Source organism: Paroedura picta, chromosome 1 (assembly GCF_049243985.1).
Source record: "Paroedura picta isolate Pp20150507F chromosome 1, Ppicta_v3.0, whole genome shotgun sequence".
NCBI classification, from domain to species: domain Eukaryota; kingdom Metazoa; phylum Chordata; class Lepidosauria; order Squamata; family Gekkonidae; genus Paroedura; species Paroedura picta.
In genome coordinates this window covers 26,869,119-26,893,334 of record NC_135369.1, presented here as the reverse complement: position 1 = coordinate 26,893,334, position 24,216 = coordinate 26,869,119, and the positions used below count along the sequence as shown (strand labels likewise).

General features: G+C 49.9%; 1 protein-coding gene across 2 annotated transcripts in view; it reads left to right on the top strand.

The window, feature by feature from the left end:
* Positions 1-19,457, top strand: part of DPYSL5 (dihydropyrimidinase like 5) — a 64,506-nt gene extending 45,049 nt beyond the window's left edge. Inside the window, exons 3-13 of one of the 2 annotated variants that reach the window (XM_077330478.1) lie at positions 3,368-3,526; positions 5,186-5,365; positions 6,258-6,326; positions 7,825-7,869; positions 8,203-8,278; positions 9,014-9,170; positions 10,284-10,425; positions 12,606-12,748; positions 14,343-14,550; positions 15,445-15,613; positions 17,612-19,457. In XM_077330478.1, the coding sequence (XP_077186593.1) occupies positions 3,368-3,526; positions 5,186-5,365; positions 6,258-6,326; positions 7,825-7,869; positions 8,203-8,278; positions 9,014-9,170; positions 10,284-10,425; positions 12,606-12,748; positions 14,343-14,550; positions 15,445-15,613; positions 17,612-17,697 (1,434 nt within the window). In that variant the 3' untranslated portion in view covers positions 17,698-19,457. The remainder of the gene's footprint in view (positions 1-3,367; positions 3,527-5,185; positions 5,366-6,257; positions 6,327-7,824; positions 7,870-8,202; positions 8,279-9,013; positions 9,171-10,283; positions 10,426-12,605; positions 12,749-14,342; positions 14,551-15,444; positions 15,614-17,611) is intronic. The other variant, XM_077330489.1, reaches the window with a different exon arrangement.
* The last annotated feature ends 4,759 nt before the right edge of the window (positions 19,458-24,216 follow it).

The window sequence follows — 24,216 nt, the reverse complement described above, 5'->3', positions numbered from 1 at the left end:
TCTCAGTGGTAAAAAAAGCTCTAGCTTCTTTCAAAATAAGAGTGAAGAAGAAGAAGAAGAAGAAGAAGAAGAAGAAGAAGAAGAAGAAGAAGAAGAAGAAGAAGAAGAAGAGTTGGTTCTTATATGCCACTTTTTCTCTACCTGAAGGAGTCTCAAAGTGGCTTACAGTTGCCTTTCCTTTCGTCTCCCCAACAGGCACCCTGTGAGGTGAAATAAGATGAAGAAAAGTTGATTCTTATGTGCTGCTTTTCTCTACCCGAAGGAGTCTCAAAGCAGCTTACAGTCACCTTCCCTTTCCTCTCCCCACAACAGACACCCTGTGAGGTGGGTGAGTCTGAAAGAGCCCTGATATCGCTGCCCGGCCAGAACAGTTTTATCAGTGCCATGGCAAGCCCAAGGTCACCCAGCTGGCTGCACGTGGGGGAGTGCAGATTCGAACCCGGCATGCCAGATTATAAGTCCACGCTCCTAACAACTACACCAAACTAGCTCTACACCAAACCAGGGTGGTCCCTAGGTCCTTAGTTGCAAACAGCAGAAATACAGCAGGTACAGTTGAAAATGGAAGTCAACCACAGTAGGAGCTCAGTTTTGTGCTACTAATGGTGGTGCTTTCCCCCACTAACCAATGAAGAGATCCCCGGACAGAAGATCTGTGCAGAGGAAGGGTTCCTTGTGCTGGGAGAGAGTATTGCCCTTAGTGGAATGGATTGACAGGATGTGACCCACTGCTTTGAAAATCCTCCAGAGTCTCATCCAGAGCCATAAATTCTACAGATTAATGATGCTCACTGGAAGAGGTAACTGCTGCCACTTAAATCACAAAATAATCCCAAGATGGTGTTTAGAGAGTCTATCCCATTCTCTTTGTTGACACAAGTAACTGACATGGGTAACATATGAGCCTCATAGATTTGGGGGCAACCAGAAGTGAGTGATGGGAACAATAACACTTGGAAGGAGGAGGGATGAAGAGATGGTACAGCACAGGAAGAATGTTTAGTGAGGGACATATTTCCATCTGTCAGTGCTGAGAGCTGCCCCAGGCTACATGAAAGATTTATGGCTGTATTGCAGTGCTATCCTAGACAGTCCTGACTTCAATAGACCTAGAAGGGTGTCACCCGGTTTAGGATGTCACTGCTAATATAGTATGTTTATTAAAATGTTTATAGAGCTCCTGCCTTATGTAGCTCTGGGCAGCATAAATAGTCTCTTCCTATCTAGAGATGCAATATTTCTGGAAATCATGAAGCCCGGAATAATCTAGGCAAAGTAGGAAATCTGGGTGGAATTGAAATCTATGCAATACTTACTTTCTTATCAAGCCTAAGCTCATTTTAGTGCTTTAACACAAAATTCATCATTTATAACTTATTTATTGCATATTTATTACATTGAAAGAAATAAATGCCTTCATTTTCTACAAGCAGGATAGCAAATGAACACAATAATAAAAGGGGGGGGATTCAAAGTTCTGTACCCTATGCTTCACCTTAGTACATGTGTCTCAGTTTCTGCTATCCAAGAGAGGAAAAAATAAATGTTGAAATCAGAAAACATATTTTGTAGTAAAAAGCAATTTCATACAGTCATGATAGGGCTAGCAACATAAACTTTATAAAATTGAAAACCTTGTCTTAAAAATATTTCATTCCAAGAGAGAAAATATGTTGTAATTCTGTCGTGCCCCCCTTGGGGGAGGGCAGGAAAAATTTCCCCCCAAATTTTGTGGTTTCCACATCTGTTTCTCCACCCCCTTTATTGTCACAACAATCCTGTATAGCAGGTTAAATGGAAATGCAGTGACTGAACCAAGATTGTCAAGTTTTGTGGTCCAGTAGCAATGAATCCAGGTCTCCCTAGGACTAATTTAACACTCAAGTCAGTAGTATGACCTGTTGGGTTTTATACTTTGTGAATGATCAGAAGTTAAGCTCAGAGTTATCCTGGTCAAAACGGAGAGTTAAACTCCCTCACCCTTTCCCAATTCCAAGCCTATGAGGGGGAAATAAAGCAACTTAGTATGACAATTAATACAGCTTGAGAACAGCAAACGGGCCGAGTTTGGCTCAGTCAGTGGATAATCTTTGCTTTTCCCCACCCTGCTGCATTGTGACATGGAGAATTTTGGTCAGAAGGAACTCCTCAGGGGGGAAACACAGCCAAAATAAACACCAAGCCTGAAACCAGCAAAATATTTCTGCCTCTCTCTTTAACACCCTGGAGTGATTCAAATGAGTAGCAGTGTTGGTCTGAAGTAGCACAATAAAAAGTCCAGTAGCACTAAGACCAACAAAGATTTATTCAAGGCGTGAGCTTTCGAGTGCAAGCACTCTTTGTCGGACTATAGTTTCTGCCATTGACTATAGTCTGATGAAGAGGGCTTGCACTCAAAAGATCACACCTTGAATAAATCTTTGTTGGTCTTAAAGGTGTTACTGGACTCTGATTTCACCCTGGAGTGAAGTCTAGAATTAAGGAAAAAGGGGGGATTTTTTTCTCTATTTAATTTTCCTGTGCTCAGATACCTATAATCTTCGGCAGTTCTGCTATATTTATTCATATATATTTATTCACATTTCCATTGTTTGATTGTATTCTTTGAGATAAAATTTTATTCTCCCTCAAAATTGGAGTCTTCTGTTGCTGTAAACCACATTAAGCTCAGTTCGGTCTCTGCTCATGGGGTGAGGGAGCAGCTGTGTGAGCCCCACCCTCCTAGAGAGCTCAGGTAAGAGAGATCTGTCATTGTACCATGCACATCTCCCTCATATTGCCCCCCAAAAGGCATGGCAGCCAAAGCTATGTCCTGAGCTGGATAGGCCAGGCAAGCCCGATCCTGCCAGATCTTGGAAGGTAAGCAGGGCTGACTACAGCTAGCATTTGGAGGGGAGATCCTCCAAGATTTCGGTGGTAGATCCTCCAAGAACTCCAGGGGGTTGTGATGTGGAGCCAGACAATGGCAAACCACCTCTGAATGTCCCTTGCCTGGTTGCCAGACAATCCTCAGATCTCCTGGCTACACTACAAACTTCATACGATAAATAAATACCCAAAGTCATTTCTGGGGAAGTGTGAGGAGCTACCAGGAGGAACTCAGCAGCTTCTTTCTCTGCTCAATCCTGCCCCAGTGGTTTGTTACTTGGAAGCTTCTGAAGCCAACATCTGGCCCTGGGTTCTGATTGCGTGGAGAGTGCCCCTGAGCATGTGCAGAGAGAGACAGTCGGCCACTCCTTCTTGTCAGATTGACTGAGCCTCTGGAGGTTGGGGCCTGCAGGCATGCTTGTCCTCAGGGTGCTCCTTCGATCTGCAAGGGGCTTCTTGCTCCCGCTCCCTTCTCAAGGCTCTTCCATTCTCTCCGCAGGCTGCCCTGGTGGGGGGCACAACCATGGTGATTGGACATGTGCTTCCAGATAAAGACACTTCCCTGTTGGATGCTTACGAAAAGTGCCGCAGCCTGGCCGACCCCAAGGTGTGCTGTGACTACGCCCTGCACATGGGCATCACCTGGTGGGCACCCAAGGTAAGATGAAGGAGGCTGGTAAAGGGGCGTGGTTTCTGTGGCACCTGACACATCCAGCAATTTTGCCTTCAGCAGCCTTTTATCTGCAGACCTCCCCTTCCACTTGTCCCAGTCTGCTCAGCATTCCTCTAAACCTGCAGGTCTCCTCCTGACGACTCACTTGAGACAGAGCCCAGTCTAGTTCTGCCCTTTATAGCACCTTGAGACCAGACCTATGTATTGTGGGCACCTGTGATCATGCAGCATCTCAGCAGAGGGCTGTGGATCACCTGCTTTGCATGCAGGAAATTGTAGGGTCGAACCCCAGCATCCTCAGTTAAAAGGATCCCTTGCAGAGGACCAATCTGAACAGAGAATGCTGATAGACCAGCGGTACAACTTAGTATATGGTAGCATCATGTGTTGACATTGGGACCAAACCAGAGGAGCACAGAGCACAGTTGCAGTGGATTGAATATTTTTCTCCCAATTGGAAATGGCTCTGGGGGGAATCAGTACTTGCCCCCTGGAGGAAATTTACAGGTACTGATACCTATTTGCTCCTTTAGGGCCAATCGTGGCACCCTGGGGCCATTCGAATGAGGAGGTGGGGTCCTAGTGCCCCTGCCAAAGTGAGGAGAGGGACTGTGGCTCAGTGGTAGAGCATCTGCTTGGCACGCAGGAAGTTCCAGGTTCAGTCCCAGGCACCTCCAGCTGGATGAGTCTGGAGAGCTGCTACCAATTTGATTTAGTATCAGGCAACTTTGTGTTTAAAAAAGCCACTGGGAGGGAGACATTAGGAGCAGGGAAATGGCAAGAAGGACAGGGTTAAGCTTCCCACCCTAACCCACTTTTATTGCTGTGTTTTTAAAAGGCCATTAGGGCTTTGCGTACAACACGCGTTGAGCCTCTAAACATGAGCTTCTCTTATTTTCATCTTGTATGCAGAGTTGAGTTGTTTGTGGTGTTGATATGAAATAGTAGCCGAAGTGCACCCTGCTGTGGACTGAAATAATAAAGCAGAATCTCTGTCAGATCTCCTGCACATTATTCCTGGCCTAACCTTGTAATCATTAGGCGTGGAAACTATTTTTGTCTTAATGAGAGGTCATGCCGTCAGGATTTTCACATTCAGTTCTCACTGGGTAGCAGATTCTGCATGAGAATTCCAACGCAAGGATTTCCCCAGTATCTGATCGCCAGCCCAGGGCCCTTTTTCTTTCTATATTAGGGTTACATTTAGAAGATTGCATGTGCATTAGACAGCCCGGAGACAGATGCTAAGCTCTCAGGATTTAGCCAGTGATGTTAGTTTGGAGAGGCTGAGCTTGGGGAAAACACCTTTGTTTGTTTATATGGCCTTTTGAGTTGTGGGGACCTTGTATCTTGGCTCTGGGGCAGGGGTAGTCAAACTGCAGCCCTCCAGCTGTCCATGGACTTCAGTTCCCATGAGCCCCTGCCAGTGAATGCATTCGCTGGCAGGGGCTCATAGGAATTGTAGTCCATGGACATCTGGAGAGCTGCAGTTTGACTACCCCTGCTCTGGGGTTTCAAAGGTGTGGCATACACATGTTGCTGTCCTTGTGCGTGTGTAGAGGAAGGAGAGACACCTGAGACTGGGGGTTTGCATTCATGTCACGGGCAAGAGGATAATTTCGGTCTGCCCTCCCTGCGCCACAGGTGAAAGCGGAGATGGAGACCCTGGTGCGAGAAAAGGGAGTCAACTCCTTCCAGATGTTCATGACCTACAAGGATCTGTACATGCTGCGGGACAGTGAGCTTTACCAGGTCTTCCGTGCCTGCAAGGACATTGGGGCCATTGCCCGTGTCCACGCGGAGAATGGAGAGCTGGTTGCTGAGGTGAGCTGCTCGAGGCGGGGAAGGGGGTGGAAAGGCAAAATAGGGGGGGTAGAGAGGAACTTGCAAATCCAGAGCCTAGCAGGACCAATGCCCCTCTCTGTAGAAGTCAACTTTTGGGTCCTTGTTCCCTGGAGGTTAGAAGGTTTGCCAGTATTATAAAACTGGTCTCCCTCCCCCCACTTGCTTGGATCTCCAGAACGCAAGCTTACTGGAGTGAAGACATAATTTCCTTCTGGCTTGCACACACATTTCCTAAGGTGGACCCGCAGGTTCTCATCTGATCTGTGCCACTGGCAGCTGGCTCCTCTGCCTCATTGATCCATTTCACCTCAGTGATATTTGCACTGGAGCTGCCAGGATCTTTTCTTCCCTAATGGGGCTCAGAACTGTTCTTCCTCTTCAGGCACTGCCCTTTCCTTGATGCTCTCAAAGGTTTTTACCCCTCTTGTGGCCAGGATGCCCATCATCACCTTCTGAGCACAGACATGGATGCCGTGCAGTTGGAGAGGTTGCTGTGAGCAGGGTTTCCCTGCTTTGATGAAGCATGGAACAGCTCTGGAGCTAGTAGCAGCTCATGTCCTTCTAGTCTCCTTCTGTTAATCTGGGGGAAGTAGCCCTTGTTCTGTACACATCATCACGGTTGTGAATTGGAATCTCCCCTGCACCATCAATTATGCATTGAATATGTGTGCTGGGTTTGGGCACATACATTTGCTTGGAATCTCTCTTTTACCTTTCTAGATTGTGAGGTTGTGTTGTTGCTGTTTTTTTAAGGAATGAATGTCAGCTAACTTTCAGCATAAACCCAAAGTGACAAGAGAGAGAGGGAAAATACCAGTCGTGCTTCCTTTGCCTGCCACAGACTAATGCACTGTTCTGTTTTCCACTGCAGGGTGCCAGGGAGGTGCTGGACCTGGGCATCACTGGTCCAGAGGGAATCGAGATTAGCCGGCCAGAGGAGGTAAGCGTGGCTCATATTGCAAGAGAATCCTTTGCCCCACCTCCCCACCCCATCTTCCCCTGCTCCTGCCACAAGATATCCCTTCTCAGTAGGTCTTCAGGTATGTTTGGCCTCTCACAGGTCAGCCCCAGCATCCAGACGTCAAAGGGGTGGGTGATGTGATGACATGCATGATCTCTGGGGAACCTGGCACCTTCAGGAAGGTAAAAGAAAGGACAGTCAGGTAGCCGAGTTGACTATTTCCAGGCCACAAGCATGTAGGGAGGTCTGTTGCAGGCATTACTGTGCCCCAGTTTAGAACAAGATGTAAGTTTCTAGCCCTTATGGTTTCTGCAATAACATATGAAGTCTCAGGCACCACCTCCAAGCAGAGAAAAGATTCTAGTGGCCATCCAGGGGTACCTCACTCTGTGTCTGGCAAACACAGAATAAATTGTGCAAAACAAGTCAAACTCATGCTAATTTTTGGAAGTATTTGGTGGGCAGGGCTTAGACAGGCTGTTTCCTCCTTAGCACAGAAAATCCACAACTGGCCTCACCTGAGGTTCCCTGATTATGGTGCTGCCTGTCTGTCTAGGCCATCTGCCTCCTGACCTGGGGAGGGCCTCATGCTGCTGGTGCGGATGGGAACTGCAGCGGGCAAATAAGCATTGCTTGCCACACATGGAACAATAGAAGAGAGATGAGCTGGTTTTTATGCCCTGCTTTTTATTTATTTAATTATTTATTTGCATTTATATCCTGCCCTCCCCAAAGGCTCGGGGCGGTTTACATAGAACTGAAAAAATATATACAGGAAACATTACATACAACTCACTATAATATTAATATTATTAACTGATAGTAACAGAGTATAATAATACAAACTACCTGAAAGAGTCCCAAAGCAGCCTACAAACACTTCCCTTCCTCTCCCTGCAACAGACACCCTGTGGGTAGGTGAGGCTGAGATTGGGTAAGAGAGCTGTAACTAGCCCAAAATCACCCAGCTGCATGCATGTGGAGGAAGAATGGAGAATTATACCTGGTTCTGTGGATTGAAGTCTGCTGCTCTTAACTACACCATGCAGGCTCTCTAGTAACTCCAGTCTCATGGAATGAGTTGCCAGTCTAAATCTGGGCCCTGACAAAGTTGTCAACGTTCCACAGGGCCTGCAAAGTGGCACTCTTCTGCCAGGCCTATGGCTGAGGTCAGGGCTGTCTGGTAGTGATATGGGCCTCCTTCCTTCACTTCAGCTCCCCCCCCCCCATGCTTGAGATCCTGCAATCTTATTAGCCCAGTGGAGGGCATCTACTGAGTGGAAGGGAGAGGGATTGGTGTTATCGGTATTTATTATTTATCGTAAACTACTCCGAGCCTGCTTCATGGGGAAGAGCAGTATATAAAACAAATGAATAAAAAAATAATGCTTGCATCCAGCCAAACCACCTCCAGAGCTGTTCCTGGTGGCCTGGCCTGACATCTCTGTAATCTCTCTGTCCTCTGTGCATTTTGCAGCTGGAAGCTGAAGCCACGCATCGTGTCATCACCATTGCTAACCGGGTAAGCAAGCAATCCCCTGCTCCTTGTCCCAGTAGGCCGAAGCCTCAGTCCAGCCTTAGCCCCTGCAGTTGCGCCCCCATGCCCACTCACCTCCCTTCTTTTCACCTGGACCTGGGAATATAACTGGTGGGGTTTCCTCTTACAGTGCCCTGGCCCTCTGTCTGCCCCAGGGCACTTCAACACACACACCCTGGTCTCTCTCAGTTACTTTCAGCCCCAGAGCTCCTTGGGTGAGGGCAGAGTCTGATCCCTAGCAGAATCATCCCCACATCACTGGGGCCTGGCTGCCCCACAGCCTTACCTGATGCCTTTGTATCTCTCCTCCCTTGGCAGACTCACTGCCCCGTCTACCTGGTCAATGTTTCCAGCATGTCGGCTGGGGATGTCATCGCCACAGCCAAAATGCAAGGTAAGACCCACTGTTCCCTGGCTCCAGAGGGGGCGTAATCTTTTCCAGAGTCAGTGTAAAATGCCCGCTTTTGCACTAACTTCCCAGCCTAGAAGTGCACCAACCTGGACCTCTGAAAGGTTTTCTCGTACGGTTGCTTCCTTCTAAATGGTCCATGACTGTGATGCATTGGAAGGAAGGAGGCAGGAATGTCTGGTTCCTCTTAGGCAGGGGTAGTCAAACTGCGGCCCTCCAGATGTCCATGGACTGCTGGCAGGGGCTCCTGGGAATTGTAGTCCATGGACATCTGGAGGGCCGCAGTTTGACTACCCCTGCTCTTAGGTGTGGCTGCCCCACTGATTTGTCCCCTCTCCTGAAGGGGTTGGTTTTGGGTGACTAGATATCTGGTTTCTTTCATCTGGCTGCAGCAGTCTGTGTAGAGACACTAGTACACTTCTGTGATAATAGGTAAGGCTCTTGCTGAACCACACTTACATCTGAGTTAGAGGCTCATGTCTGCCATGGATCTTGTATTTGGCTTGAGAGTACATACAGTCCAATAGAGCAGGGGTGGCCAAGCTGGCTCTCCAGATGTCCATGGACTACAATTCCCATCAGGGGCTCATGGGAATTGTAGCCCATGGACATCTGGAGAGCCACAGTTTGGCCACCCCTGCAATAGAGGGAGTGTTAAAGCCCTATGACAAGTAGGATGCGCCACCAAAGCCTCAGGCTCCTGCTCTCTCTTTCTTGCAGGCAAGGTTGTGTATGCAGAGACCACCACGGCACACGCCACGCTGACAGGCTTGCACTACTACCACCAGGACTGGTCACACGCAGCAGCCTACGTGACCGTGCCACCCTTGCGGCTGGACACCAACACCTCCACCTACCTCATGAGCTTGCTTGCCAAGTAAGGGAGCTTTGGGGGCTCAGAGTCCTAAGCAAAATGCTCTTCTGGGAGGGAAGGTTTGTGGAGCCCAAGGACAGTCACTGGGGCCTGAGAATGGGGAATTTCGTGAAGACATGGAATTGGAACATGCGTCCATCAGGGTCAGCACTGTCTACTCAGAGACTCTTCAGAGTCTCAGGTGGAGGTCTTTCCTGAACCGTAACTAGAGATGCCCGCAATTGGACCTGGGGCGAAAGGGTTTTTATTACGTCAGGAATTGCTGGCTTTCTTTTTTATCCCTTATTGCTTGGATCCTAGGAATAAGTCCTGAGCAGACTAGACAGTCTCTGCCATACCTTTCCTACTAAACTTCCTGTTTGCACAAAGGCCTATTGAAAACCATGGATCTTGCAGAAACAGAAGTTGTAGTGGGAGAGGGGAAGCACTCTGTGGCAGAGCCTGTCTACCATGCATGGAATTCATTCACTGGATATGAGGGTCGTCTGGCTGCAATGTCTGTCATCCCGTTGGTCGCCAGGGTTGATTTGGAATTCATTCATAGGATCAAAGCCTGCATCTTTCAGCTGGCTTCTGGTGGTGTTTCTTAAGAAGAGTTGGTTTTTATACCCTGCTTTTCACTGCCTGGAGGCATCTCAGTAGCTTACAATCGCCTTCCCTTCCTCTCCCCACAACAGACACCCTGTGAGGGAGGTGGGGCTGAGAAAGCCCTGACACTACTGCTCGCTCAGAACAGCACTATCAGGACTGCGACAAGCCCAAGGTTACCTAGCTGGCTGCCCGTGGAGGAGGAGCAGGGAATCAAACCCAGCTCTTAACCATGACACCAAGCTGGCTCTGTATGCAATATAATAAGGGTTGTGAGTGTCTTGCACAGTGCAGGGGGTTGGACTAGATGACCCAGGAGGTACCTTCCAACTCAATGATTCTAATTGTTATAACTGTACTTTTTAATGATGTAAACTACATTGGGGATCCAGTAAATAAATAAGAGGGGTTGACTTTGCGCAGAGAGGCAGAGGAGCACCCTGTTTTTCAGATGAGTGATGGTGCTGGGGGTGGACATTAAGGCAGGGGCCCCTCTCTCCCCTACCCATCTCTCTACTTCTCCCCTAGTGACACCTTGAACATAGTGGCTTCCGATCACCGGCCGTTCACCACCAAGCAGAAGGCCATGGGCAAGGAGGACTTCACCAAGATCCCGCATGGAGTCAGTGGGGTCCAGGACCGTATGGCTGTCATCTGGGAACGTGGCGTGGTAGGTGACGAGTGTGGGGTGGGGTGATTTTAGAAGGCAGGGATCCTTGCCCCCTTCACAGTGGGTGCATGGAGGCAATTCTAAGCATAGGAAATTGACAAACGGGAACCCACAGGGTCCCCTAAATCACTGTTAATTTAAGATCCTACACAGTTTGGGTCCTGTATATCTGAGGGACTGTCTCTCTCAATATGTCCCCCAGAGAGCATTGCATTCATTAAGTGCCAATTTGTTGGTCCCAAAGAGATGTGCCTGGCCTCAACCAGGGCCAGTCCTTTTCAGCACTGGCCAAGGCCTGGTGGGAGGAGTTGTCATCCAAGGTTAGGGCTCTGACAGAGCTATCCCAGTTCCACAGGGCCTGTAAAACAGCACTCTTCCACCAAGCCTATGGGTGAGGCCAGGGCGGCTTAACATGTGGGTTTTCTGCCTCTCCTCTCCAGGTCTGCCTCCTTTCTCCTCGGCTGGGCATATGTTCCAGGCTAAGGGCCAATCTGTATTCAAATGGAAGATGGTTGGGGTAGAGTGGGGTTGGGTTTGGAGTTTTAATTGTAGGATGTTTTAAATTTTGATTATGAATGTTTTAACCATTTTGTAAACCACCCTGAGCCCACTTGCAGAGAGAGGTGGTCTATAAATCTGTGTAATAATTAAAATAAAAAATGTTTTGGGCAAGCCGATCATTCTTTGCCTAGCCTTTCCAGGAGTTATAACCTGCCCCTTATTTCGGCCACTTACAGGGACATGTAGCACTCCAGTATCGGCTACCACATAGCCAGGCAAGATCTCCTAATGAAGCCGACAGCTGTAGCTGGAGGTGGAATTGCCGCTTGTGGGGCCATTGGAAATTGTGGGGGTGCAGAGTTGTCCTGTTCTGGATGGCAAGCTATTTATGGGGGAATTTTCCTCAGTGGTTGTTCCTCTCACTTGTGCAAAAATTGGTACAGTTGGATTACTAGCATCTCTACAGTATAGAGCCAAAGGCCGGGGTATATTCTTAACATTTTGAGATTGAATAGAGGTATTGAAGTACCAATTTTCACACAAGTGAGAGGAACAACCACTGAGGAAAATTCCCTTTGAAAACGGGAGATATCTGGAACCCGTTCTGGTCGGATGCTACAATAAACCTACATAATAAGAAGAGACTTTTTACTTTTCTTTATCCTGTATTAGTTTTGTTAATGTTGTTAGTAGCCTTGGGATAGATTTTTTTAGCTATTTATGAGGGGCAGCTCATCCCACAACAGAATGCCCACGACTCTGGCCACCAGCCACCGTGAGGTGCAGTCAGTTGCGACACTTGACTGCCCCTGCTTAATCAAGGTCCATCTGCAACATTCTCTGTGCACAGGATAGTAATGCCTAGTGGTTCTGTGCTGTGCTGTTCCTCCATAGCTCACCGCCCAGACTAGCCGGACCACTCCCACCAGGCCCGTGTTCTTCAGTGCTTGGTCTGTTGCTTCCAAACACATCTCTTCTTCCATATTCTTTTGGCTGTGACTCCCCCACCCCACCCCACCCCACATTGCCTACCTTTTAAACAGTCTCCAAGAATCTCATACAAGGGTCTGCATCTCAGTGGAGCAAGGGAAGCAAGATCCACATAGTGGTAAAGGTAAAGGTATCCCCTGTGCAAGCACCGAGTCATGTCTGACCCTTGGGGTGACGCCCTCTAGGGTTTTCTTGGCAGACTCAATACGGGGTGGTTTTGCAATTCCCTTCCCCAGTCATTACCGTTTTACCCTCCCAGCAAGCTGGGTACTCATTTTACAGACCTTGGAAGGATGGAAGGCTGAGTCAACCTTGAGCTGGCTGCTGTGATCGAACTCCCAGCCTCATGGTCAGAGCTTCAGACAGCATATCGGTTGCCTTACCACCCTGTGCCACAAGAGTCTCCCATATAGTATTACCAAGGCTATAAGCACAGGGGAAATCCTACCACAGTACCTGGCCCAGAGTTTTGAAACTCCTTTCAAGGAATGACGGGATTAACAGGAATAAGAGCAAGGGTTCCTTCCAGTGGGGGAGGAGGGATTGTAACCAGGCAACGGGCTATGTCATGCATGCCTCACTCCACTTCCATAATCCAGTGCAGATTGGAGCTCCCTCGTCGACCCCACTGTTGCAGGGAGAGTGTTCAGCCAGCCTCTCTTCATGTGCTTCATGTGCTTCATGTGCAGGTGGGGGGCAAGATGGACGAGAACCGCTTTGTTGCCATCACCAGCTCTAATGCTGCCAAGATCCACAACCTGTACCCTCGAAAGGGCCGCATCATCCCCGGAGCGGACGCTGACGTGGTTGTGTGGGACCCTGAAGCCACAAAGTAGGCACCTGGGACGTGGGGTGATAACCCAGTTGAGAGGTCAAACTTGTGTTGTCATTATGTGTAGTGGGGAGCTGGTAGTCATTCAAGACTCTACCAGATCAGTTCCACGGTGCTTTCAGAAGGAGGGAAGGAGTTTAATAATACAAATCCTATATAACCATCACTGTCGCCACACAGGGGATGCAAAGAACATCACATTTACAAAAACATTGTGTGTGCAGTCTCTGAAGCACTCTGTGGTTCTCCAGAAGGCCATACAATGAAGGTGGTGCTTAAAATTCATTGGATTTTCAAATTCTGTCTTGAGTCAGTTCACTGGATTTACAAAAGTGGATCATGTTTGATTCATGGGATTGCATGAAGGTAGGAAGTCCGTATTATTACCAGTTTTGCTGGGTCAGACCAGTGGTCACTCTAGTCCAGCATCCTGTTTCACACAGGAAACAACCTCTGACTCTAAAGGCCAATGATAGGGCAGAGAGGCCAGGATCATCCTCTGATTTGGCCCCCGTTTATGGAGGTGTCACTTAATTACTATGGCTAGTAAACAGTGATAGGCTTATCTACCATGAACATGTCGAATCCCCTTGTAATGCTCTAATGCTCATAGCTATCACTACCGCTATGTCCACTAACAGTGAATTTGCGTTGCTTCTTGAGTAAAGTAGTACCTGTATCTTCCAATCCCCTGATTAGGAAAAAGAAAAGCCCATCTTTAGACGTCTTTTCCTGCAACTTTCTCCAAGATGCTCTAGGTGGTGTAACCCCAGTACAAACCTGGTTTGAATAAGAGGGGATGGATTTATTGCCTCACAAGCCTTTTGCATTGAAAAAAATATATGAAACAGCTTTATACAGAGCAAAGCCACTGATCCATCTGTCTGAGCGCTATCTACTCTGATTGGCAGCAGCTCTCTAGGATTTCCCCCACAGCTAGGAAGTCTTTCCCTGCCTTTCTGATTGAGATCCTGCTAGCTGGAGGTGCCAGGGATTGAAAGGGAGACTATCTGCATGTAAATTGTGTGCTCTGCCTCTGAGCCTGTAGCTCCTCTATGATTGAGTTACCTTCCTCTGTTAAGGACCTCCACTTATCCCTTGAACTCTCTGGGCTTATGAATTCAAAGGGGAAGTTCAGGGAGATGAAGAAGAGAAATGTGCAAGGTTAAAGACTCCTCTAGGGAACCTTCAAGGACTCCTCCAAGGAACCAGACTCCTCCAAGGAACCTACAAGGACTCTTCCAAGGAACCTTCAAGGACTCATCCAAGAAATGGAGTGGGAGAGGTTCTTATTCTTTGCTTGGAGCTTCTTTGCTAGGAAGCCAGGCAAGGTTGTACCTTCATTAGTCTTTTGCTGATAAGCAGGGAAGAGCTGGGGCTCCATCTCTTGGTGGTGTCCATCCACCTGACTTTATTGCCATCTGCCCAAACAAGTGAGTGTCCTGCATAGTGCAGGGGGTTGAACTAGATGACCCAGGAGGTCCCCTCCAACTCTATTATTCTATTATTCTAAGTGTCACCTGTGTGTCCTGTGGGTTGCAGTCACCCCCAGGGAAGCCGGCCATCCTCTCCAGCTCTCCTTGTTCTTCCGCAGGACCATCTCAGCCAGCACCCAGGCCCAAGGTGGCGATGTGAACTTGTACGAGAACATGCGCTGCCATGGGGTGCCCCTGGTGACCATCAGCCGGGGACGAGTGGTCTACGAGAATGGCGTCTTCATGTGTGCAGAGGGCACCGGGAAGTTCTTCCCACTCCGCTCCTTCCCAGATTCTGTGTACAAGAAACTGGTGCAGCGGGAAAAGGTACGGTGGGGAAGATGAGGGCCAGGAGGGGAGCGCTCAGCACAGGGGGCCAGGGCATAGCTTGGAGGGAGAGGGAGAGGGAGATGGCGGAGCATGGTGGCACCGAGTCTGAGCATATGAGTCCCGTGTTGAAACGAAGAACTCGTCAAAGGTGGCAAGTCAGCACTCCTTCCCTTCATTTGCAGAACCAGGGGATAAAAGCCCACCTTTGGGATGGTGGCCTGGATTCTGCTGAGACTACATATGCGGGACCCTGAGAACATAATGCCAGTGCTGAGGATTAGATGATGCCTGCCCCATGCAATTGTCGAGGGAGGGGGAAGTGAAAGGACGTGTTTTTGCGGGGAGGGGCGGTTCATGCATTGATTATGGAATTCCACGGCAGGAAGAGTGCTGGGCATTCAAAAGGATAATGCTAGAAGAGAGGGCTGCTCTGCTCGTAGAAGCCAGAATAAAAGGAGGTGGCGGGTGGGCAGAGGGCAGAGAACCGTGCATGCCCCACAGGCTGGTGTCTTCAACACCTGCGTGCAGAATTTAGCTTCAAGAAATATTTTGTTTTATGAAAGGAAATTGCAAGGACTGAGCCAAGCCCCACAGTTGGGCTACCCCTGCTTAGCAGAGAGCCAGGGACAGAATTCCTACCCCAGGGTCAAGAGAAGCCCAGCTGAAGAACCTGCCCCGTCCTGGCCCTGCCCCGCCTAATCCTGCTGCTAAGGGACTGTGCCCCATGTGTGGGGATGGGCCCAACTACACACACTCCCCTTAGCCCCGCAGAAATGGTCAAGGAGTTCTGAGGTGGCCTCTCCCCAGGGGACGTGGCTTCTCGCAGGTAGTCTTTTTCAGGGGTGGGGCTCTCACGGTTGTCTTTTATTTTGTGTATTTTTTTAAAATTAGAGTTTAAAGCTTAAGGGCGTGGACCGCACCCCGTACCTGGGGGACGTGGCTGTGGTTGTGCACGCTGGGAAAAAAGAGACGGGGACGCCACTTGCAGACACCCCCACCCGACCTGCCACAAGACACGGGGGCATGAGGGACCTCCACGAGTCCAGCTTCAGCCTGTCCGGTAAGAGCGGGGCTGGAGCGGGCCTTCTGTGGGGAGGACCCCAGGGAGTGGGAAACCCTGGCCCCCCAGTGATGCTCAGGCACCTAGATCACAAACCTGATGCTCTGTCCATCACCACCACCACCACGTTGCCCGTTCCTCCACCTGAAACACCCCTGGTGCCCCTTTCCCCCTAATCCCGGAGGGCAGCATTTCATATCCGGGATCACTGGACAGCTGGGAGGGACAGAATGATTTTTACACTCACAAACGATCAGAGCACATTTCTCTGCTAGGGCTGCCCAGACGCTCTCAATTCTTCTGCCCCTCCTCAAATCCAACAGCTCTTCTCCTCACTCTGTCCTGCTTCCTCGGGGCCAGCAGCCAGCTAGTCTCACTGCCTGCGCTGTCTGCTCCCCTGTTGCTGCCCCGGTTCAGTGGCTGTGAGTAGGGATGGGGCAAGTAGGGATGGGGGGAGGGTTGTAGCTCCCTGCGTTTGTTATGGAGGAGGAAGGCACAGTTCTGTGGGTGGAAAGCAGAGCACAAAACAGGATGGAGACAGAGAATCATAGAGTGGGAAGGGACCTCCAGGGTCATCTAGTCCAACCCCCCTGCTCAATGCAGGAACAGGAGACAAAGGTGTGGGTCAGAGGTGGACGTTTGGAGGCTGCAGCAAAAGGCATCTCGGGCAAGAGCTGGAGAAATAACCCCAAGTGGCCTTTTATAATGCAAATCGGAGGGGGGGGGGCGTGTTCTCCTTTATAGAGCAGATATCCCCAGAAGAGCCCTAATCTTATTTTAGCAATAGTTGGGTTGGGGGGCGAGCATACTCTGCATGTGGGTTTAGATGTGTGGTTGGGGTCTAAATATTGCAAATCTTTCCCATAGGTTCTGTGGGGGGCCTCTTCGGTAGAGCTAGAGACATTTGCATGTCAAAAGAGTCATGGGTTGGGGTTTTTTTTACTAGGGCATGGACCTCTTCAGTGAGGATATAGGGGAAGCTGGCGGGCTCCTACAGCTATGCAGGAGTAGGGGGTGTTGCCTTGTGTTGTGTCTCTGTGGAGGTGTGACGTGCTTGTTGTGTGGGGCCGAGGGGCATCTGTTCTGTGGACTTCTGCAGGAAAGATGCTTGCTTCGACCCTCTTCGTTCATTCATTCACTCTCACTCATTCATTCTTCCAAACTCCTAGCGACATACACTTCACTGAAGCTGCAGTTTCAATCAAAACATTGAAAATGTAGACCATTGCATTCAAATTCACGGCCGTCCAAATGAATGGGCTAAAAACTGGAATGGTTTTAATGCTGACCTCAGGGCAACTTTCCTCCCAGGTGTTCTAAGATCTTCTCTGCTGCTGAATCAGAGCAATGTGGTCCCATTCTGTTTCCAGTGGTACCCAACCAGATGTGTCTGGATGCTACAAAGCAGCGTGTGATAGTCACACCCAGGTTTAGTCAAACTGTGGCCCTCCAGATGTCCATGGACTACAATTCCCATGAGCGTTTGCTGGCAGGGACTCATGGGAATTATAGTCCATGGACATCTGGAGGGCCGCAGTTTGACTACCCCTGGTCACACCCTTCCTCTGTGCCATTTGTCCCCAGCATCTGAGACTCCAGAGATATTCTGCCTTTGAACATGGAAAGGCGATTAATAGCCCCTCTCCTACTCAGATATGTCCCATTGCTGTTTGTGTGTGTGTGTGTTCCTGTGAGCCCTGCATGATTTTGTCTCTTCCCTACATGATCCTTGCTCATTTCCACCGCCACAAGCATGCCCTCCCTCCTGCCTCTTGCTTATCTGCACCACGCTTCTCTTCCTGGGGTGCTGAAGATGGGTCCTGGGAGCCCTGGGCAATCCCTACTTGGGCCATCCCAGTGGAGCAGGATCCGGCCTTGCAACAGCAGCCCTGAGTCGTCCTACATGGGGGGCAGGATGGAGCAGGATGCAACATCTTCTTTAAAAATCCTAACCGACGTGCGTCTGATGCAGCACTCCCCTCCCTCCTCTCGCCACAGGTTCTCAAATCGATGACCATGTTCCAAAGCGAGCTTCGGCCCGGATTCTCGCTCCCCCCGGAGGCAGGTCTAGCGGCATTTGGTAACTGCCCCCCAGACTTGTCCCCCAACTAAGGACGCCATCACCACCCCCCACGTTGCCCGGCTGCCTTCGACACCCCACGGGCCTGAGGTGGCCACACCTTTCATCGGAGCCAGCGACACCGGCCAGCCCTTCACCGTCCCACACCCAACGTCACGCCGACGGAGACGAGGGGGCCCTCCTCCCTGCCATGGCTGCACTGCAATGTTGGGGGATGCGCCCAGGAGGAGCCTGCCGCTGTTGCTGTGTTAGTGGAGGGTGGGGGCTCCCTCCAGCGCTGTGGCGGTGAGGGGGGGGTCTGGCCGGGGGAAGGGGCAGGGCCGAGGGGGCCTGTCTGTGCTGGTTCCTTTCTGTTTTGCACGTTGGGTTTTTGGATCAGTGACATTTTTGACTTGTTTGTGCATCACGTGGAAAAAGAAATACGGAAATAAAGGTACTTTTGTGTGACTAGCAGTAGGATAGAAGCGGGGAGGGGGGCCTGGGATGGGGACCTGGTGGGAGGGCCGAACCGCCCCCTCCCTTCAAACAGCTGTCTTTCTGCGCCAGGTGGGTTAGCCCAGTGTGACCGGAGGGTAGGGGAGCCACTATTCCCTCCCCCTCAGGGAACAATGGATTGGGCTGGTGGGGATTGGGGGGAGGTTCTGTGCCCCCTTGTTTTCATATTCCCAGCAGATGTCTCTCTAGACAGCACTACAGCCGAGTGACGGCAAAGCCCCTTCTGGCAGTGGGCCAAGCTAGATGGCAGGAGGTGAGCTTAGATCCCTGTTGGAGGACGCAGCCTAGTGGTTAAAGCAGGCAAGGGCTGACAGGCACGGACTCCGCCCTCCCTCCGATCCCCCTGTCTGTCCGCACAGATATATGCAGCAGCACGATCTCCCACCTCTTCACCTTTCAAAGGATTGGGGAGGGGGCAGCAGGCCCCTCTGCTTCCATCCTTTCCTGAGCCCCAAGGACAGACCCTTCAATGGATCTGTCCCATTCCTAGAATCCAAGCCAGCTGCTTCCATTTTGGGTGGCATCCAGTGCTCTGAAGACCTAAGTCCTGCATAGGCTTCCAGAGCAGATGCTGATGGTTGTGAGGAGTCTGTGGGTGTGAGGCAGCCCCCCCCAGCGCTGCTCCCTCTCACCTCCCAAAAGGCTAGTCCGAAGCAAAGGAGTGGTGGCGGATCTAGCTCTTCCAGCCATGTGGCTCCCTCTTTTGCTATCTCAGTTGCCATTCCAGCCACCCTCTTGGCTCCAGGTTTTGAAGGCGCCGGATGTCCCCCAGATGTTGCAAATGAGAGTAGAGGTTCTCTCCTCTTTGATGCCAAGGGAATGGGGGAATACCTCCGGGATCTCAGCCCCACGCCACTGAGCTACGGGTGCTCTGAGAGGGCAGGGAGCATGCTCCAACCCGTCTTCTCCCTACACAATGGTGCTAATCCCCACCCTCTGCTCTGGCTGACTGTTGGGGGGCCAAAGGGGCCCTCCCCTACCCCCTACCCCCTTCCCCAACCCTCTGCCCACCAGGTCTCCCTCCGGAGTAGCGTGAAATGTGAACTGTTACTTGTGCACTTTCCTGCCCCCCCTCCACTAGTTGATAACCCCTAGGTGTGTGAGGCCGGGCAGCCGGGCGCGACGGAGTCCCCAGCTCCCAGGATCGCAGTGGAGGAACTCGGCTTCTGAGCGCAGCCCTGCCCTGTTACATGTTGGAATAGTCTTGTAATGGCTGTTTTAGCGACCTGCAGTGCGTTTCTGTTTCCTCATTAAAGGTTGTTCTCACGGCCGGAGGCTCTCGCGTCTTCACTTTTTGGCCCATGCCATTGACTTTAGAGGAATTGGGGACGGGGAGGACAACACCCAGGAGAGGCAGAAGGACCCTAGGCTAGTGGGGGTTTTGTGGGGGGGGAGGGACAGAGGCTGCCCAATGATTTGTTACTGTCTCCAGCAGCCGGCATCCAGATGCAACTGCCTTTCCTGGTCTCCAGCAGCCGGCATGCAGAGCTGTGTGTCTCCTCTACAGGGAAGCTACTTCCCAAGGGATCACAGCTAATCACCACGTCCTTTGAAAAGCCACCTCTGCCACGGACTGTCATGGCACCGTGTGGGTGTTGCTTCAAAGTTCTTACCCTTGTTGCTCGAAGCAGCTCTTCCTGAGCTTGCTGGCAGCCCATTAATTTATGTTTAGAGGACAGGGACGCACACCGACACCCACGAGCACACCCCCACACCCCAATTTCTCCTATCCATCAAATTCCAGAGCGGGTATTGGTGTTGCAGCGGAAACATCAGTAGAGATGTCTGACACCTTGAAGGCTATAATGGCAAAAGAATGAGGTGGTAGAATGATGAGATGCGAGAATGAACTACACCATGCCAGGCTTACAGAATATCACAGTTTGGGATGTTTCCCTCTTCATTAAACGCCAGTACAGCAAGCAAGGGGACGGCGATCCAGTTTTCTTTCTGCTGTGCTAGTTGTGGGAGCTTCCCCCCTCCCCTCCCGCATGCAAAGGCTCATTCATTGCAGTGGTGAAGCCCATTCTACCATCTCAATATTCTGCCATCCCAGTGTCCTGCATGCGTAGCCCAAGCCCACAGAATGACATTTGTGACCCATGGCTTTGTCAGCCAGAAAGATCATTTTCTCAGAAGTGACTTCTGTCAGGGATGGCTCTTACCTGGGAAGGAAGCTAGGGCTCCGGGGCAGAGCATCTGCTTCGTTTCCCGAAGACCTCAGGTTTAATCACAGGCATTTCCAAAGGATCAGGTCGGAGGTGATGTGAACGACCTTGGTCTGAGACCCCGGAGGGTGCCACCAGTCAGAGTGGCCAGTGTGCACCTTGATCAGCCAGTGGTCTGGTTCATAGAAGGACGTTTATATGAACGTTCATACATTTAGGCTGTGTGTAGAGACATCACAGACACGCTGGACCCCGTGCACTGTGCAGATCTGAACGGCTAACACGAGCACTTCCCTTCAGCGCCAAGGAGAAAGCTCCCGCCCCAAGAAAACAACAGTGCCATCCGAAACAAATCTACTCCGCATGCTCCTTGAGCTATTCAGGGTGACTGACTACCCAGGAGGGCACCCTTATGAGTGCATTGTTCCATTGCAAATCTCTAAACAAAGGCATGCCCTTCTCCATGGTTTCAGAGGACCTAGATGGCTGTAAGCTTGTTAAAGCCCTCCTGCATCAGGGGAAGGCTCCTTGTGCTGGCGAGAAGTTTTTACCACTAGTGGAATGAATTGGAGGGTTCCAGCCCATGACCTCTTGTTGGCCCTGCTGTGTACAGTCTTGGTGATTTGGCAGCTGAGAAACAATATTTTATGCTTCTGGCAAAATGGGCTGGGGTCCACAAAGGCTTACGCCGCGACATATCTGTAAGATGCAAGACGCTTTGTAGCTCTCCTATAGTTGCTCTGTCCCTCCTGCCATTCCTCATTCGTAACTGCTATTGTGTTCTCCTTTCTGTCATGTTTATTTTCCCCCTAAGCTAAAAATCCCCATCTGCTTAGCTCATTTTTCATACAGCAGTGCACCTCCCTGCTCATTTTAGCTCACCGTCTCCAGTGGTGTCAGTGGAGGGGTATCAGGTGAACTTCTCTGCCAATCACATAGTGATAAAGACTCCCTGCCCGCCCAAGCCATTGTTGTTTAGCCAGATAAGAGATGTGCTTCCACTAAGTTCTGGGGCAGCAAATCCTACCAGTTAGTAACATTCTGCCGGTGGCCGTGCTTGTAGGGCTAGCACTTACCTTTGGGACAGTACTCCCACTAGTCAAAAAGGACAACTGACCACACCTACCAGGAACTGGCCAAGAGCCTCTTGTGGCACAGAGTGGTAAGGCAGCAGACATGCAGTCTGAAAGCTCTGCCCATGAGGCTGGGAGTTCAATCCCAGCAGCCGGCTCAAGGTTGACTCAGCCTTCCATCCTTCCGAGGTCGGTAAAATGAGTACCCAGCTTGCTGGAGGGGTAAATGATAATGACTGGGGAAGGCACTGGCAAACCACCCCGCATTGAGTCTGCCATGAAAACGCTAGAGAGCGTGACCCCAAGGGTCAGACATGACCCGGTGCTTGCACAGGGGATACCTTTACCTTTACCTTTTACCAGGAACTGGCTTTCAAAAACCCAAGACATCTTTTCCGTTCCTTCCAGGTATGCCTCTAGGTGTGGGTGACTGTTGGCACAGGCTGCAGAGGAGGATTCCAGCTCTGAATGTCCCTTTGTCTTACAGAATCGCATGCAGCAAGCTCAGCAGAGTAGCTTGCTAGAAGAGGCTGTGGGCTGTTCTTTTGCAAGTCACCTAGCTGGCTCTGCAGAAGGCCCTGCCAGGATTATCAAGTCTGCTAAGATGTTTTTATGATTCTGCTTGTTACCGGGCAGTAGTGAAAATGATCTAGCATGAATTCAGTTACATATTATATAACTCAAGTGTGGCCATAAAACTGGAAATGGAAGGGCAGGCAGCAGAATGTACGTCTTTTGTGTACTGTACAAATTGCAAAACTTTAACTTCTTGGGGGAGATATCTAACAATCCATACATGTAACAAATATCCCATAGTTCTTGCACTCTTAGATTCAAGCGTATCCTGATAGCTGACCCCATACCCCTCAAAGAAGAACATGATATAAAAAGCACGCTCTGCAGGAATTAAGGCTTCCAAAATGCACATGTAAAGATTAAATAATGTTTAACCATTAGAACATTTTCTACCCTGTATTAGGTACTGATATCACTATGCCTTATTTTCCAAACTGAGCAAGTGGCATCTTTTGAGAGCCAGTTTACATTGGGAAAATTAGGGAGGTTTAGCCCAATCCCTTTACACTGCAATCCAAACCTGAAACCCACACACCACAGAATTTACTTTTACAGAAATTAACTCTGTGCTCCTGACATGGAATTCTCATCATGTTGTGAGGTTAGGCCCTGAGCAATACACAAGCAGAATGTGTGTGAAGGGGACAGGCTTCTTTGTTGCTCCCCCCCAAAAAACAAAAACACATACCGCACCTAACATAAACAGATGCTGAAGTTGCCCTAGCTGGGCCTTGAAATCATAATTTTGAACTTTATGGGCTTATGCCTTATCTATTACAGCACTGAGTCAGTGCACATGTGAGGTAGAGAGCTGGTCTCTCCAGCCTAAATTTTTTATACCAACTGACAGCAACCCTCTGCAGTTTTTAGGCTGCAAATCTTCCCCCTGCAACTAAGGAAATCCTGTTGACCCCAGAGAATGAACTTTGAACCCTGCCCATGAAAAACTGGGATTCGACTACTGAGATGAGTCACTCAAAACTGTAAAGCACACACAAATTCATGCTTGGATGATAAGACATATAATTTAATTACAGCTGGAAACTCTTGGGGTAGTTGGAAGGTTTCGGGCGGCAGCAAGAGGGCACGTTATCCTGGTTTTTATCCTGCCTCCCCTCAAAGGGACTCTGCTCTAGTTACAATTTTTTCCCTTGCATGTTATCGCCACACAACGCTCCTCTGAGGCTGATTGGGCAGAGAGAGAAAGAACCACTATATCAATACAACACCGCTGAATCCTATCCCTTAAAGCAGGGGTAGTCAAACTGCGGCCCTCCAGATGTCCATGGACTACAATTCCCAGGAGCCCCTGCCAGCGAATGCTGGCAGGGGCTCCTGGGAATTGTAGTCCATGGACATCTGGAGGGCCGCAGTTTGACTACCCCTGCCTTAAAGGCTTTCTGTACTTTTTTTGGGGGGCGGGGGGGTCCTCCTAAATCAAGCACATAATATGAAGAACTTGCTGCCGGTGGCTGCTGTTCGTTCCTACCCATGGGATTCCTCCAAATGCCGGCCCCAGAGCCATATAATGAGACAGAGGGAGAAAACCACCAAACTGGAAAAATATAAAAGGAAATACCGGCAAGAAGGGAATAGCAGCAGCAGCAAAAGAGTTAAATACATGGTGATGCTTTATCTCTGCCTTGAAGGTGCCCTTTTACTTCTTACAGCCCAAGAGTCCAAGCCTGGCTTGGCCGCCATATCTGCATTCCCAGAAGATAGTCTTTGCACCCTGGGCCCTCTCAGAGGTTCCCTCCACTGGGGTCTCAAGTCCTGTACAATTGCTTACAGTTCTCTTTAGAGCATACAAACCCTTGCTTAGAGGCCTCCACATCCTACACAAATGAAGCTCAAGTCTCCTTTCACCACAGCCAATCCATATTCACTCGTTTATTTGTTTGTTTTGTTTGTTTATATTCCATTTATATACCGCCCTCCTGGTGGGCCGGCTCAAGGCAGTGTACAACATCAAATAAAGAAATAATATAATTAAAATAATACATATTAAAACCATGTTGCTTGCCTTCCCAATGCCAGGGATCAGACTATGGGCCCTCTCTACATTGCCTTATTGTGCCTGGAACATCTTCTCTGTGATCAAACAAAGCACTGGTATCAAAATCCTGTTCATCACCATCCCTAATCGCCCACTCTTCAGGGTCTGTGAAGCTGTATGGACCTTGACCATGGTCACACAATCACTGGCTCTCC